General features: G+C 42.6%; 1 protein-coding gene across 1 annotated transcript; it reads left to right on the top strand.

The window, feature by feature from the left end:
• The first annotated feature begins 12421 nt into the window (after positions 1 to 12421).
• On the top strand, positions 12422 to 14017 carry LOC125499762 (translation initiation factor IF-2-like). Its single transcript, XM_048649160.1, has 4 exons — positions 12422 to 12908; positions 12999 to 13125; positions 13572 to 13709; positions 13794 to 14017. The coding sequence occupies exons 1-4, from the start codon at positions 12876 to 12878 to the stop codon at positions 14015 to 14017; spliced, it is 522 nt and encodes a 173-aa protein (XP_048505117.1). The 5' UTR covers positions 12422 to 12875.
• The last annotated feature ends 1285 nt before the right edge of the window (positions 14018 to 15302 follow it).

Below are 15302 nucleotides of genomic sequence, written 5' to 3'. Positions count from 1 at the left end.
CCACAAAACACCACCCCACCAATATTAATCGCTTAAATTTCCTTAATCAACATGGTTTATCAAAGAAATTACCTATTGTATTATATATGGACATACTTATATCATTAAACCATAATTTTAATTCTTTATTAAGAATAACCCACCAAGGGATTATACCTATATATACCTGTAATCAAGTTAGTTAAGATGCCAAACACCATAGAATTCAAACGCATTTATTAAGTCATATTCTATTGTCTGGTGCACAAACGCACACCAGCGTTATACCTCAGCATACGTGTTCTTTACGCATGCGTATCTTTTAAATTCATAGGAACTCAGCGAGATACCTTGCCTTAGGAGTAGAGGTGGCTGAAATTGTTTATGTTATCTGCCACGTCCATGGTTCACAGCCTTCTTCCAAGACCCTTTTTATAAGGGGAAGTTGCGGGTCTCTCTCCATGGTCCACGCGGACTTATAAAAGCTCCTGCACTAGAACTATGGGACATCCTTTTTTTCGAGTCACTTCTTAAAATCACAGTCAACTTTTGACCTCTTACCAATCGTCGTTAGCTCTGGCCGAATTCGCCATCTAAAAACTTAGAATATTTTCTAGAGTAAAATACTTAAGACAGTAGCTCGTACAAACGCAAGTGATCCTTTTAACATTTAGCTATCCTTACATTTCCCTTGTTAATTATCATACTTGATGTTGGCATCATTATCATAATTTTACCATTATCATCATTTTGCTTTTATCATTATTTTTCATCCTAAGCTAGTTGATTTGCTTGTGAAGTCATTTTATTTGCCATTTTCTAATTATATTCTTTATAATTATTTGAGACATTAATTTGGTGTGATTTGACTTGCTGTTACCTAACAACCACTACCCAGCTCGCCCTAGCACGCTACACCGGACACACTGAAAAGAAAGGTAAGTCGCATCTCTAAGAATAAAATTCATAACTTTCTCCCAGAACCTTCCCATATTCTACTAACTCCTTCCAGCCTCCCGTATTCCCGTACATGTGTACAAAATCGGAGGCATTGTCGTCGCCATCGGAGTAGGACGTGAACGATCCGCGATATTAATTTAGTTCGCGACCAACCCCGTATGTGACATAAAATGGTGACAGCGGTGGGATTCGAAAATGAAGGATTACGTAAAGATGGGATTCAAAGAAGTATGTTGTAAAATAGATCACCCGGGGGTGAACGATTTCGGAACTCACTGATTGAACGGGTAAAGTCACACGGTTTATCTCCTCAAAATTAGTCATGTCGGAAAAAAGACCAACTACGCGAAGTCAATCAATGACTAGGGTGCCTAAACCTCTCACGGAGGAGGAGCTAGCGCGGTTAACCCTAGCACACGAAGATTGGGATAAAACTCTTGTACCGAAAGAAAAGGAAGTAGAATCGGAAAAACAAAAATTAACACAACGGGAACGGGAAATTCAGAAAGCCGAGCAAACAATTAAGGAAAAACTAGAGGAGATGGATAAGAGATCCGCGGAATTAGTAAAAACGACAAAAAATACGGAACTTTAAATGTTTGAGGAAATAGAAAAATTAAAGCTACAAATCGCGGGAGTACAGTCAAGACAACAATCCGAAACATCAGATAATGTTGAAGATATGGATAAAACAATAGTACCCCGAATAAAACAAAAATCAATCGAACGCGATGTATCTTGGAAAAAATACTCAGATAAGGAATTATCGAACCATGGCGAACCGTCGTGCTCACGAAACCCTGGGAAAGCAACCAAAAAACCGCGTAACGTTAGAAGGACACGCTCGGAAACTGAATCCTCCGAGAAAGAAAAATTAAAACATTCTCGGAAACCTCCCAAATCATTAATTAGAAATAATAGATCGGAAACCGAATCGTCCAACGACGACGAAGTGAGTCACCCGCGGAAAACGCGGAGACCTCGAAGGACAGAATCACGCAGAACTCCCAAATACAGTTCGGAATCTGAGTCGTCCGATAGCGAAACCACCTCAGATGAAGACGATGAAATTGCGGCAAGGCCACGAAAACCTTCAAGAAAATCAAAGCGTCACGTAGGAAAAAAGGGTCGCCGTGACACCATGTTAGAATCATCTATTACTCTCAAAGAAGCTCTTTCCGACATTCCCTCCTTCAACGGCGCGAATACCTCAGTAATGCATTTTATTAGAGCTTGTAAACGAGCCAAAAAAACCATTATGCCGGGGGCAGAGCTCAGACTTATACGCGGCATAAAAGGTAAATTAACCGGTCGCGCATACGCGCTTGTAGAAGATACCGAGTTTGACGATCTAGAACCATTGATAGATAAGTTGATGGAAACCTTTGGTCCTTTCAAATCTGCGAACGTTTATCGAGGAGAGCTAGCTAGTATCCTTAAAAAACGGGATGAACACATGCTCGATTACATAGGGCGAGTAAAAGACCTCATTACCGCGATACTGGAAAGCGAAAGGCGTCAAACCGGACGAATATCCAAACGAACGCGAAAGGATCTCGAAACGGAAGCGCTGGAAAGTTTTACGCTGGGCTTACCGATCGAACATCAAAATTCCTTGTCTTCATCGGGAACACTCACGCTAGAAGAGGCATTTTCGAAAGCCATACAGATAAGCAGACGATTCGAGGACCGGGTAGAAAATCAAAGAGGAGATAGAAACACTAATCAATTTTCGCGCCGAGCTGATGCTAATATCATAAGGCAGGAATCGCCCATATGTACTCTCTGTCAACGCGTAGGACACTACTCCGATAATTGTCGGCAAAACCGTCGGTATCAGGGAAATCCGGAATACGGTAGAAATAATGATATTACAATCAAAACCGCCCCTACCAAAGGAATCCGAATTACAACCCCGAACAGTCGAGACAAAGAAATTCGGAATACAGTAGAAGTAGCGATAACCCCAATCAAAACCGCCCCTACCAGGGAAATTCGAATTATTATACAAACAGGGATAATTACCGCAATAATAGAAACCCGGATCGCGAAAATTACCGTAGAACGGAAAATCAGGGCAATTTTTACCGAAACCAGGAAAACGGGCCACGTGTTAAATTCGAAAGACCCCAGTACGATCGCGATGACACGAGAAACCGCGCCGGAACCTCTCAAGATGCGAGAGAAAATAGCAGCCCACCATACGACGGGCGACGTCCACTTGAAACCCCTGTCAGTTGTAAATACTGTCGTAAACCTGGTCACACCATGGACGAGTGTAGGTCCAGACAATATTATAACGCGAAACGAAATGAACCAGGAACTTCCCAAAATCAGGGAAACGAAACGCGACCCCCTGGAAATCGGAATGGCGCCCAGGAGGTCCCGAAGGAGACAAAAGCCACACGAGCCATCCAAATAACTGCAGACGAGTCCGAGCCGCGACGGTCCGATTAAATAAGAAAAAACCGTCGCCCACGATTAGGGCATCTTCGGACGATTTAAGGACCGATATAGACATCCTTATTGATACCGGTGCAGAACCAAATTTGCTAAAGATCGGAGCACTAGCAACCTCAACGAATATCAATCCGAACGAAATATTAAATCTGTCAGGAATAACCGACGGTTACGTAGAAACTTTAGGTGCAGTCGAAATAAATATCCGCGATATAATAGTTGAATTCCATTTTGTTAGTCACTAACGACTTTCCGATCCAACAGGACGCGCTATTTGGAACAGATTTTTTCGACACGCACGGAGCGACCATAAATTATAAAAACGAGTGGGTCGAAGTAAATAACGAATTTTTCCATTTCATTAATCGAGAGACGGTACTCTTACCCGGGAGAACAAACATAGGATTGTATATCAAGATAAGAAACCAGGAGATGGAAGAAGGTTATTTACCAAAACTAAACACGATAGAAGGATTATATTTAGGAGGAGCAATAGTGAAAAACGTAAACGGGCGAGCATATGTTAGAGCAATAAACGCGAGGGAAGACGATTTAGAATTGGTAATACCGACCGTAACTTTACTACCGATCAAGGACGCGAAACCACTGCGAAGTACTTCAATTACATAATACGACAAGCACAGGGATAGCGTGAGCGATGCGATTCATCCTCTGGTAAAAAACGGAACGTCAATGATAAATTCTTATATCGAAAATAATTGCGTAAGAATAGGGAAGGAAACCGTGGAGACGCTTCACGAACCTTCGACTTCGACTTCGGTCTTAGGACCGGGCGAAGACCAAAAAAATCACCGTCAATTACACATGTTTAGCTCCGATACGATATCACAAGATCCAACAAAGTCAGACCCTCCTATAAATCCAACATCGAATTCAATTAATGACCAATCATTTTCCAGTAAGCCTAAAAGGCCGATCCAAATTCAATTGAATCCCAATATTCCTCGTCAAAAAGACGCTGAGAATCCAATTGATGATGAGTCATGCTCCAATAAGCCTAACGGGCCGATCCCATTTCAATTGAATTCAAATATTCCTCGTCAACAAGACGATGAGAGTCCAAATAACGATGAAAATAATTTAAAAAATAATGTGTCACGACTAACTATTGAAATTTCAGGAGAACCTTCGAATAACCTTAACAATGAAAGAATTGATACAGGAATTGAAAAACTTATGCGAACAAATTATTCGGATAATACGGAAAACAATATAAGAAATATACGCGAAGAACGTCATGACAAAATAATAAATTTACTGCGATTAGAACACTTGAATCAGGAAGAAAAGGAAAGCGTTAACGAATTAATTAGGAAAAATCAAGACATGTTCCATATTCCAGGTGAGCCTTTAGGAGCCACAAATACAATTAAACACGGTATAACCACCACAGACGACATTCCGATGAATACAAGACAGTATAGATTTTCTCCGGTACATAAAGAAGAAATAGCTAAACAAGTAGAAGACTTGTTAGATAACGACATCATAAAACCTTCTCTTTCACCGTATAATTCGACATTATAGATTGTACCCAAAAAGCTAGATTCCAAAGGCAATAAACGATGGCGCACGGTCATCGACTATCGCGCGTTAAACGAAAAAACAGTAGGAGACGCATACCCTCTTCCCAATATTACAGAAATACTAGATCAATTAGGAAGCGCTAAATATTTTTCAGTATTCGATTGAGCCTCAGGGTTTCATCAAATAAAAATGAAAGAAACAGATGCCGAGAAAACTGCATTTTCTACACCTTGTGGACATTACGAATTCACTAGAATGCCGTTCGGACTAAAGAACGCGCCTGCAACTTTTCAAAGATTAATGGATCAGGTTTTATCAGGATTACAAGGAAACGAACTTTTTGTGTACTTAGATGATATAGTAATCTACGGCAGTTCAATACGGAATCACGAAATTAAATTCAATATTTTAATGGAAAGACTCAGGGAAGCAAATTTAAAACTGCAGCCTGACAAGTGCGAATTTTTAAAAAAAGAAGTTATGTATTTAGGTCACATAATTAGTGATGACGGATTAAAACCGGATCCCAAAAAGATAGAAGCAGTAAAAGAATTTCCAAGACCTAAAAACGCTAAAAATATCAAACAATTCCTCGGTTTAGCCGGATATTACAGAAGATTTATTCCCGATTTTTCAAGAATAGCGAAACCTCTCTCAAATTTACTAAAAAAGGAAATACCGTTTCATTGGAAAGAATCACAAGAAAAAGCATTTATAGAATTACGCGATAAATTATGCAGTAAGCCAATATTACAATACCCGGATTTTACAAAACCCTTCGTGATAACTACAGATGCATCTGGCTACGCGATAGGCGGAATTTGAAGCCAAGGTCCCATAGGAAAAGACCTTCCGATAGCCTATACTTCAAGATTATTGAATAGCGCAGAACAAAATTATTCAACTATAGAAAAAGAACTTCTTGCGATAGTATACTCGGTAAATCATTTTCGGGCTTATGTATATGGAAACGAATTTACACTTGTCACGGACCATCGACCCCTAATGTGGTTACATTCCGTAAAGGATCCCACTTCTAGACTAGTGGGATGGAGATTAAAATTAGCCGAATACGAATATAAAGTCCAGTATAAGGCAGGAAAAATAAATTTAAACGCGGACGCATTATCCAGAAATCCGATAGAAACTAATCAGCAGATCCTCAAAATAAATCAAACACGACCAAGTACAAGCGACAACATAAAAATAGTCTCAGGAGACTTATTCACAGCAAATGAAGAATATTCACTAGCGCACTGCGTAGCTAAAGATTTCAGAATAGAAGCAGGAATAGCCCTTGAATTTAGGAAAAGATTTCGCGGAGTCCGCATGTTGAAGAACCAAAATAAAACAATCGGAGAAGTAGCTTATCTACCACATGGCAAGAGATATATATTTTACCTTATCACCAAAGAAGTCAGTCACGGTAAACCGACAATAAAATCAATCGAACGAAGCTTATTCGCATTAAGAAATCTCTGCATTAAATTAAACTGTTATAAAATAGCTATGCCCAAGATAGGTTGTGGACTCGATAAATTAAGTTGGCCGGATGTCGAAGAAAAAATACGAATCATATTTCCCGAGCCATTCACGATCTTAATATACGAGAATAAAATAAACAGTACCAGCGAACCAACCAGTCCAATAACAAACTCAGCTAAGGACGACCCTTATCAAGTACCGCCAAGTGAAAACGATATCTCAAACGCCAACTGCGCCACACCGACGCCATCAACAGCGAAACCCAAACATAGTCAAATAGAAATACCGCACCGAATATTGCGCGACAGAAACAACATTCGAAAGCCACAGTGGTATTCTGATCCCCTGAATGGAAACAACCATACCCAGAATCTCGACGACATAACTGACGATGACTGCAGCCTCCAAAGCTCCAACCAACATAACAGGAGTGACTCAGAATCATGCGATACAGATAAGGATGACCAACCACGTTTCGACTCGCGGGAATTTATACCCAGCGACAATAAAGGAAGCAATCAAGACTCTGACGATGACGAAAGAGACGCAGGGTTTAGACCTAATATTGAATATTCAACCGACTCCAATTCAGAAATTATTCCAAGCCAAGACGAGGACAACCCTTTGCCAGGGCCACGTGACGATTTTCCGATGGAACCAGAGCCGCGCCAATTCTCTGAAACTCGAGACAACCTCGCACTTCAGAAGGGAAATTTAGTGTTTTTCATAACCACACATGGCCAACCATGCGACGAGGGCGCTAGAAATCTCCGATCCGCGGGTAAACTACCCTCCTTTACAGACGTGATGCTGGGCAGACCAAAAATTCAGGAGAGTGGGAAAACCCGCTATGTAGGTTTAGCAATAAAAGAAACCATACATACGAATTTAGATAAGGATATATTCAAGGATGCACTACAATCTTTACTCAAGGTAGTACGGGAATTACAATTGGACACCCTAATAATTTCAGAGACACAAAACATAGATCACCTTAGCTGGAGCAAAATTAAACTTCAATTACAGCAGCTCTTTTACGATACCCCACGTAAATCTATAGTTTGCAAAAACCTCATTAAAATACCCCCAGAGGATGAAAGAATATCGCTAATTCGGGAATATCATGCTTCACCGATAGGAGGACATAAGGGGATGATTAAGACATATCGCCGAATCAGACAATATTATTATTGGACAAATATGAAAGCCCAGATTGAGGAATATATTAGGAATTGTTTGGAATGTCAGTTAGAAAAATTGACCAGAGTAAAAACAAGGCAACCCATGGTTCTTACCGATACACCCGGTGCTAGCTTTGATAAAATTTCAATGGATATCGTAGGTCCTCTACCTACCTCCCCTTCGGGGAATGAATATATATTAACCATACAGGATCAGCTTTCTAAATATTGCTTGGCAATATCCCTCGAAACCACAACGTCAGCCAAAATAGCAGAAGCATTAATGAAAAATGTATTCTTTAAATTCGGAGCCCCAAAATACATATTAACAGATCAGGGCGCTAACTTGATTAGTTCACTTATGAAAGCTGTAGCTAAGAAATTCAGGATTAAACAATGTAGTACAACGGCATTTCACCCTCAATCGAACGGTTCAATAGAAAGATCGCATCATGTATTGGTGGAATATTTAAAACAATATATAAAGAAAACCAACAACTGGGATGAATGGTTGGATTGTGCTATGTTTTCTTACAATACTAGCGTACATGAAGGAACTAAATTCACGCCCCACGAATTGGTATTCGGAAGGCTAGCTAGGTTACCATCCGAACATACGACGATAGACGAACGACTCGACAGGAGTTACGAGGATTACTTGAAACAGTTATTTACCACGCTAAAGAATTTGCAGACGGTAGCACGAGAAAATTTGATAAAGGCCAAAGAAAGGTATAAATATTATTAAGACAGGAAAATAAACCCTTTGCATTTAAGTGAAGGAGACAAGGTATTTTTGCTAAAGGAACCAAGGGATGGCAAATTCGGAGATCATTATACGGGTCCGTACAAGGTTCTAGAGATCAAGAGACTCGGTAGAGTCTCGCGCCAAGTACATTCAAAAGAAAAAGGACGCGCGGACTACCGAGTATCTATACCGGTAGGGGATAGGAGAAGCGCTGTAGGGCCGACTGTTTTATTAGGTATCTCCTAAATTATTTGCTTTCTGGCAAATTTGGATACACTTTCGCGATATAATTCGGAGTGAAACTTTCATTTGAGCCTGAATTCAACGGAATTGGTGGTTGGAGAGTTGAGATCTGATAATCTTCGATCACCGGCAGACTCATTTCATCAGATTCACCAACGTCGTCATCATCGTACATCCACGTACATCTCTGCAAATAAGAAACCATTTCACATAAATGTGATCTATAAGGGGAACTGTAAAGTAGTGACTGTCGCGGCTGAGAAAGGTTCTACTTTCTGCCGTCCGGCAGGTAGTGTCAGCGGACCGAGTTTGCAATCACACGGCGAATCCTATTCGTTAACCCCCAGAAAGACAGCGTTTTGATTGGATACCGATCACCGCGCTGGGTGCGTGAGGGATATACAGAACTAGCGGAGGTCAGATGTCCGTCGTCTGTTGGCAAGGCTATCATGGCGGCCGTAACGTGACAGTGATAGATTCGTGATCGCTGGAACGTTGGACGTATGGTTGTACGGCACATGGCCCCGTGACAGACCTTTCAGTTTCGCAAATGAACCTAAATAAGCGCAGCACGTTTATCCACCTTATCGATAATTAAAACGTCGGGAGTTCACTCGTCAGATGGTCGACTACTTGTAAGGTTACGAGGCGACAGCTCGTAAGTAAACGGTAATCGTCACCGGCAGTGAACGCGTAATAAAGTTTCCAATGCATCGCAACGCAGACGTATTGAATTCAATAAGCAGGGCGTTCAAGGTCGTCGTATCCGCAAAGCAATCACGTGAGTAACGAACAGCACGGGTGCGAGACGATCACAAACTTTGCATTTCTAACGTACCCACTGTATCGAATCAGAACAACTAACATCTTCCCCCAATTCCCAAGCACATCGATATCGAAAAATACAGCAGCTCACATTCCGGTGTTACAAATCGAGGGTTCCTAATCCCACGGGCAAAAACCAACGTCGAATGATCCAACACCACTGCCTGGATATTACAAAAGGACGCTTTCCCTCCTGGCACGCCACAAACTTGAGTGTTCCTTCCCAATCCTACTCGGTTCTGAAAGCTGTAACAGAATCAGAGGCAGAAAGACTCGCCAACACGGAAGCCTTCCGCCGATGTTTCTCGTCGTTACACATCGCAGTCTGCAAAACCCAACCTATCTCCCCCAGAGTTCATCGTAAGTCGACCATAATTGATGCTTCTATGACGTACCTGCTGTACTGTATCAACACGATTAACACTTTCCTTCCAACCCCAAGCATACCAAAGGATCCTACTTCCATAGGTGTACCGACACCCACAAATTCATCGACACTACCTATGCAAATCCGTGAAAGAAGGTACCTCTCCAAAAACCTAACGAACGCAAAGCTCCTCTTTAATCCCACCCGCTCAACAAAGATCCAAGACCTCGGAACGGCGGAAGACTATGCAAAACAAAGAAAGTCTACATCCAACAAGGTCCGCCGCAAGGTAAAATCCCGACCATGCACTAGGGAGTTGTCGGTAAGCCAACTACGACCTTTGTCTTTCATTAGTACTTACTGCATCGATTCATCACAAATACAATGTGACCATTTCCTATCAGCACATCAATGTCAAAGAATCCAACAAGTGTTCACGAGTCAGTCGTATTATTAACACTTTTCCTTATAGTTCATATCATAACCAACACCTTCCTTTTTCCCAATAGCGTACAGATGTAGAACGATTCGTTTGAACCTGATCCATTGCAACAAACCAAGAGCCTTTTCCCGAAGACCCATTCCGAGCGAACTGATGCTGAAAAATCCGGAGCTTACTTTCACCTCACCTGAAGGAAACCAATTTCTCTCCTGGCAGATCACCCACGAAAAACACTTTTCTCAGCGCGATTCTACCCGGCAACGAGAACGGTAGACAATCAAAAGGTGAACGAACCTTCTAAACGTAGATCTATTTCGGATAAATCTAGCGAAATCGAGTCCAGGCCATCGGACCAACGATTTCTCGTAATTCAAGTACGATATTCATTATCAATCTCTAAACTCGCCGTACGAATCCGTAATGCCTAACACCATCCTCTCTCTTCCTAGCATACCGAAAACGATGGAAAAATCGGTTCCCGTCCCGATACCAGCGAATCAAAAGTTCCTGTACCCTCAAACAAAGGGCCGCCGTAAAATACAGAGTCTACCTCACGCCACCCGGAAAAAAACGGTCTTTTCCCTAGCCCTTCCAACAACACCAGCTCTGCCGCAAACGTATGCGCTGATCAAAGCTGTTGCTGAACGAAATGGTTGAAGATCCATTGAATTAACGATACATCAACGATGGCTAGACGCTGTCTTGTAGTCACCTAGGGAACCTATTTTATCGACTCGCGAGCATTTTACACAGATGCCGACGCACTTGAACAAATGAGCATGCATGCCGATGCCTCAGGCAACAACCGGCGCATCGGTTAACCTTGTGACGAAGGGTATCGAAAGAAAAGTGTGAAATTCGTGCGGAAGCGTTTGTTTACGTAATTCATGTTAACGACAATAACAAACAACATCCACCACTAGCCAATGTCGACGATCACCGTGCGCGTCTCGTGAAAGTGGCCGCGATCTACGCTTGCGTCAAAATATTCGAATTTCGCAGTCCACGAGCGAGCACGAGCCTCGCCGGAGATACCGTAGTCACCGGCGTAGGCGTCTTGTTGTGGGATGTCACCCGCGAGGGCTGATTCGGCAGCAGATTTGGCAGTAGATCAGCCCTTATAGGTGACATCTCACAACACTATGCCTACGCCGGTGGCTACGCTGACTCTAGCAATAACAAGGCTCGGGCTCGCCCGGAGACTGAGAAATTCGAATATTTCGACGCATGCTCTGATCGCGGCCACTTTCACGTGAAACGCACGATATAAGCGTGTCATGTGAGCGGAGTACTGCGTCCCAAAGTAATTGCTGTACATGATAAGCATTAGAATGACTGATCTATTCGACGTCGCAGTGAATGGTAATAAATGGGTATTCGAAACAAAAGACACCATCAATGTTAGTTTCAGTTCTGGCGTTGCATTGTAATTGCTGTATTGTAGTCATCTGATGGTCAAGGACGGTTGGAGCGCTATCCAAATGTCAAAGGAAAATCGAAGCGGGTTTCCATATAGCGACGGAGCAAAATAACATACCGTCGACAGGCCAACTTCGATGTTATAATAATTGGCAATCAGAATCGAAATCGTCGTTCGAATAAATGTCAGGCTTAATCAAATAAACGCATCGAAACAAAATACAAGGGCAAATATCGCTTTATATTCTCCCCGAACACCGTCCATAGTCAAAAGTCAGGCTTAAGACTGACTATCGTTGTTTACGAAACAAAGATCTTCAGTCAATAACCGAATATAATTCGGGGGTAAGTTCAGTAGGCGGATATAAATAAAACGAGCATCGTCCGGCAATGTCAAAATTTTTGACGAGGAGGATCATATGTCAGACGTTCATCTTATTCTCGCAGCGCCAAATGTGAAAATCAAACATTGTCCATAAGTACAACAACATCTTTAACGCATCAAATTAATAATACCGGCACAATTACGATTGACTCGACACATAAAACAGACCGCAAAAGTCTGTGACACGTTCTCTACTTTCGAACCTGTTCGAAGTAAATTTCGGCTCGATAGATTTAGCTGCAAGGGACCATCGAACAAGAACAGGCCGAACCGTTAGATATAAAATAACGTGAAAAATGGATATTTGGGGTTTAGCGGAGGGCAATCGAATCCGTACATCCAGTATGCAAATGAAGAAGTTTATTTTGAATCGCACCATGGACCATCGAATCGGATGGACAACCATGAAGAAAGTCAATGCCGAATTTCCGAAAGCAATCGGTCCGCTACCGAGAATTTAGATTCACCAATCTGTCCAGAGAGTGAATGGAGATTGGATAGAATATCAGTCATGAAAAATAAAATTACGAGAAAGCGAGCTCCAACGGCAGGATTAGACAAAATGCACCAAAGATCAACATAATTTCAGTTGCATCTCGTGCAGAAATATCTAACAAACGCAGAGATGTCTATTTGCTAGAGAAGAATTCTTTTTATTTCAAAAGATATTTTACAACGAGCATCATATTATTATTTCGTCGAAATCAAGACCAAACTAATACAGTTAGTGTCTCAGCAAACCGGAAGTGCGAGGCTTTTGTAGCAAACAAAAGGCTGCGGAATCAAAGAAGGCGGAAGTTCTCAATCGCATAGCATGCAACCATTTTACCGAAATGGCAACGAGGGAAAAAGACGTAGTAGAGAGCGTGAGTTCATTTTTCGATTTTCTAAAAAGCAATCCATCACCTTGTCTCCAATAATTTGAAGAAAAGCTAACGTGTATTGTTAATTTTAAGATGAACGAAGAAAGAGAAGAGCTAGAGTGGCCGGATGACGGGGAATTACTGAATATGGCCGGCCTTCATTTAGACCACGAGGTCGACGAGGGTCGGCCATGTCCAGGCGATGCTCAACCAGTCCAAGGTATGTATTTCATTTGTTACGTTCAATTAGGTGTCCTAAACGTATAACAGTCGGCAATTATTGTCATTCACTCGATTCGCATGTGTTCGCGCACTACTTCATGGCATAATGGATGCCACCCAAAAGGCACCTACGGTGCAAAAAAGTTTGCAAAGTACATCAAGTGTTAACTACTCTCTGAGTATCTTCGAGGAAGACAAAAACTAACTGAGAATAGAAAAAAAAAGGATGTGAATCAACTATCGTGCCAAGTACATGTCATTCCGCATCGTGCATTACCTCATGGCATGTCGGATTCGTTACAGAAAAATAGCACCCACTTCGGTGTGACCTTTTCACGTAGCTGCGGATGCGATCGAATTTTGAATTATTTATACGTTGATAAAGACGGCTAATATCTAATGTTAATTATATGACTACGGTAAAATAATTTTTCAATTCAATAGAGCAAGCGCAGCCAGCGCAAAGGCCAGAGGCACCTCCTGCAAACGAGGTGGCACCCCCTGCAAACGAGGTGGCACCCCCTGGAGAAGAGGCGGCTCCCCAAGCGGTTGGTGGCGCAGTGCCCGCCCCGGGAGCAGCAGGTGGGTCACTCCATCACATGTGTTATTCGATTCGTTTGATCAACGTCAACATATATAGAGCTAATATCATCAAATATTTTGTAGAAGACAACCAGAAACCACCAAGGGGCAAGCGGGGCGGGCAGTGGTCGCAGTCCCGAAAACGGGAGGGCCTGGCCACCCGAATGATTATGAACTACGTAAAACTGACTCATCCATATAAGGGTGGCCAGGGCCACGACAACAAGAAGGGGCGACGCGGTGGCCGCGGAGGACAAGGCGGCGGAGGGCGGGGCGGCGGGGGGCAGGGTGAAGCGAACGCAAGCTAATATAGACTAAGATCATAGAATAAGAGATAAAAAAAAAAAAAATATACGTACCTCAACATTTATTTATTAATTTCCATAACGTATCACCTTCCTACATTCTACGTTACCAAACCTATCGCCTATACCTACCTGTACGAATCCGTAATGCCTAACACCATCCTCTCTCTTCCAAGCATAACGATAACGATGGAAAAATTGGTGAGGTTAGGGTAGGTTAGATTAACCCCCTGAAAGACAGCGTTTTGATCGGCTACCAATCACCGCGCTAGGTGCGTGAGGGATAAACAGAACTAGCGGAGGTCAGATGTCCGTCGTCTGTTGGCAAGGCTATCATGGCGGCCAAAACGTGACAGTGATAGATTCGTGATCGCTGGAACGTTGGACGTATGGTTGTACGGCACATGGCCCCGTGACAGACCTTTCAGTTTCGCAAATGAACCTAAATAAGCGCAACACGTTTATTCACCTTATCGATAATTCAAACGTCGGGAGTTCACTCGTCAGACGGTCGACTACTTGTAAGGTTACGAGGCGACAGCTCGTAAGTAAACGGAAATCGTCACCGGCAGTGAATGCGTAACAAAGTTTCCAATGCATCGCAACGCGGACGTATTGAATTCAATAAGCAGGGCGTTCAAGGTCGTCATATCCGCAAAGCAATCACGTGAGTAACGAACAGCACGGGTGCGAGACGATCACAAACTTTGCATGTCTAACGTACCCACTGTATCGAATCAGAACAACTAACATCTTCCCCCAATTCCCAAGCACATCGATATCGAAAAATACAGCAGCTCACATTCCGGTGTTACAAATCGAGGGTTCCTAATCCCACGGGCAAAAACCAACGTCGAATGATCCAACACCACCACCTGGATATTACAAAAGGACGCTTTCCCTCCTGGCACGCCACAAACTTGCGTGTTCCTTCCCAATCCTACTCGGTTCTGAAAGCTGTAACAGAATCAGAGGCAGAAAGACTCGCCAACACGGAAGCCTTCCGCCGATGCTTCTCGTCGTTACACATCGCAGTCTGCAAAACCCAACCTATCTCCCCCAGAGTTCATCGTAAGTCGACCATAATTGATGCTTCTATGACGTACCTGCTGTACTGTATCAACACGATTAACACTTTCCTTCCAACCCCAAGCATACCAAAGGATCCTACTTCCATAGGTGTACCGACACCCACAAATTCATCGACACTACCTATGCAAATCCGTGAAAGAAGGTACCTCTCCAAAAACCTAACGAACGCAAAGCTCCTCTTTAATCCCACCCGCTC

Source organism: Athalia rosae, chromosome 1 (assembly GCF_917208135.1).
Source record: "Athalia rosae chromosome 1, iyAthRosa1.1, whole genome shotgun sequence".
NCBI lineage: Eukaryota > Metazoa > Arthropoda > Insecta > Hymenoptera > Athaliidae > Athalia > Athalia rosae.
Note: the sequence above shows the minus strand (reverse complement) of the source record. Positions and strands in the feature narration are given on the sequence as shown.

Bases quoted from the DNA above. Each gene is read 5' to 3' on its own strand.
- LOC125499762 (XM_048649160.1), top strand. From the start codon at position 12,876: ATGGCAACGAGGGAAAAAGACGTAGTAGAGAGC. The intron at 12,909-12,998 runs GTGAGTTCATTT...GTTAATTTTAAG, and splicing joins AAAAAGACGTAGTAGAGAGC to ATGAACGAAGAAAGAGAAGA. The intron at 13,126-13,571 runs GTATGTATTTCA...TCAATTCAATAG, and splicing joins CGATGCTCAACCAGTCCAAG to AGCAAGCGCAGCCAGCGCAA.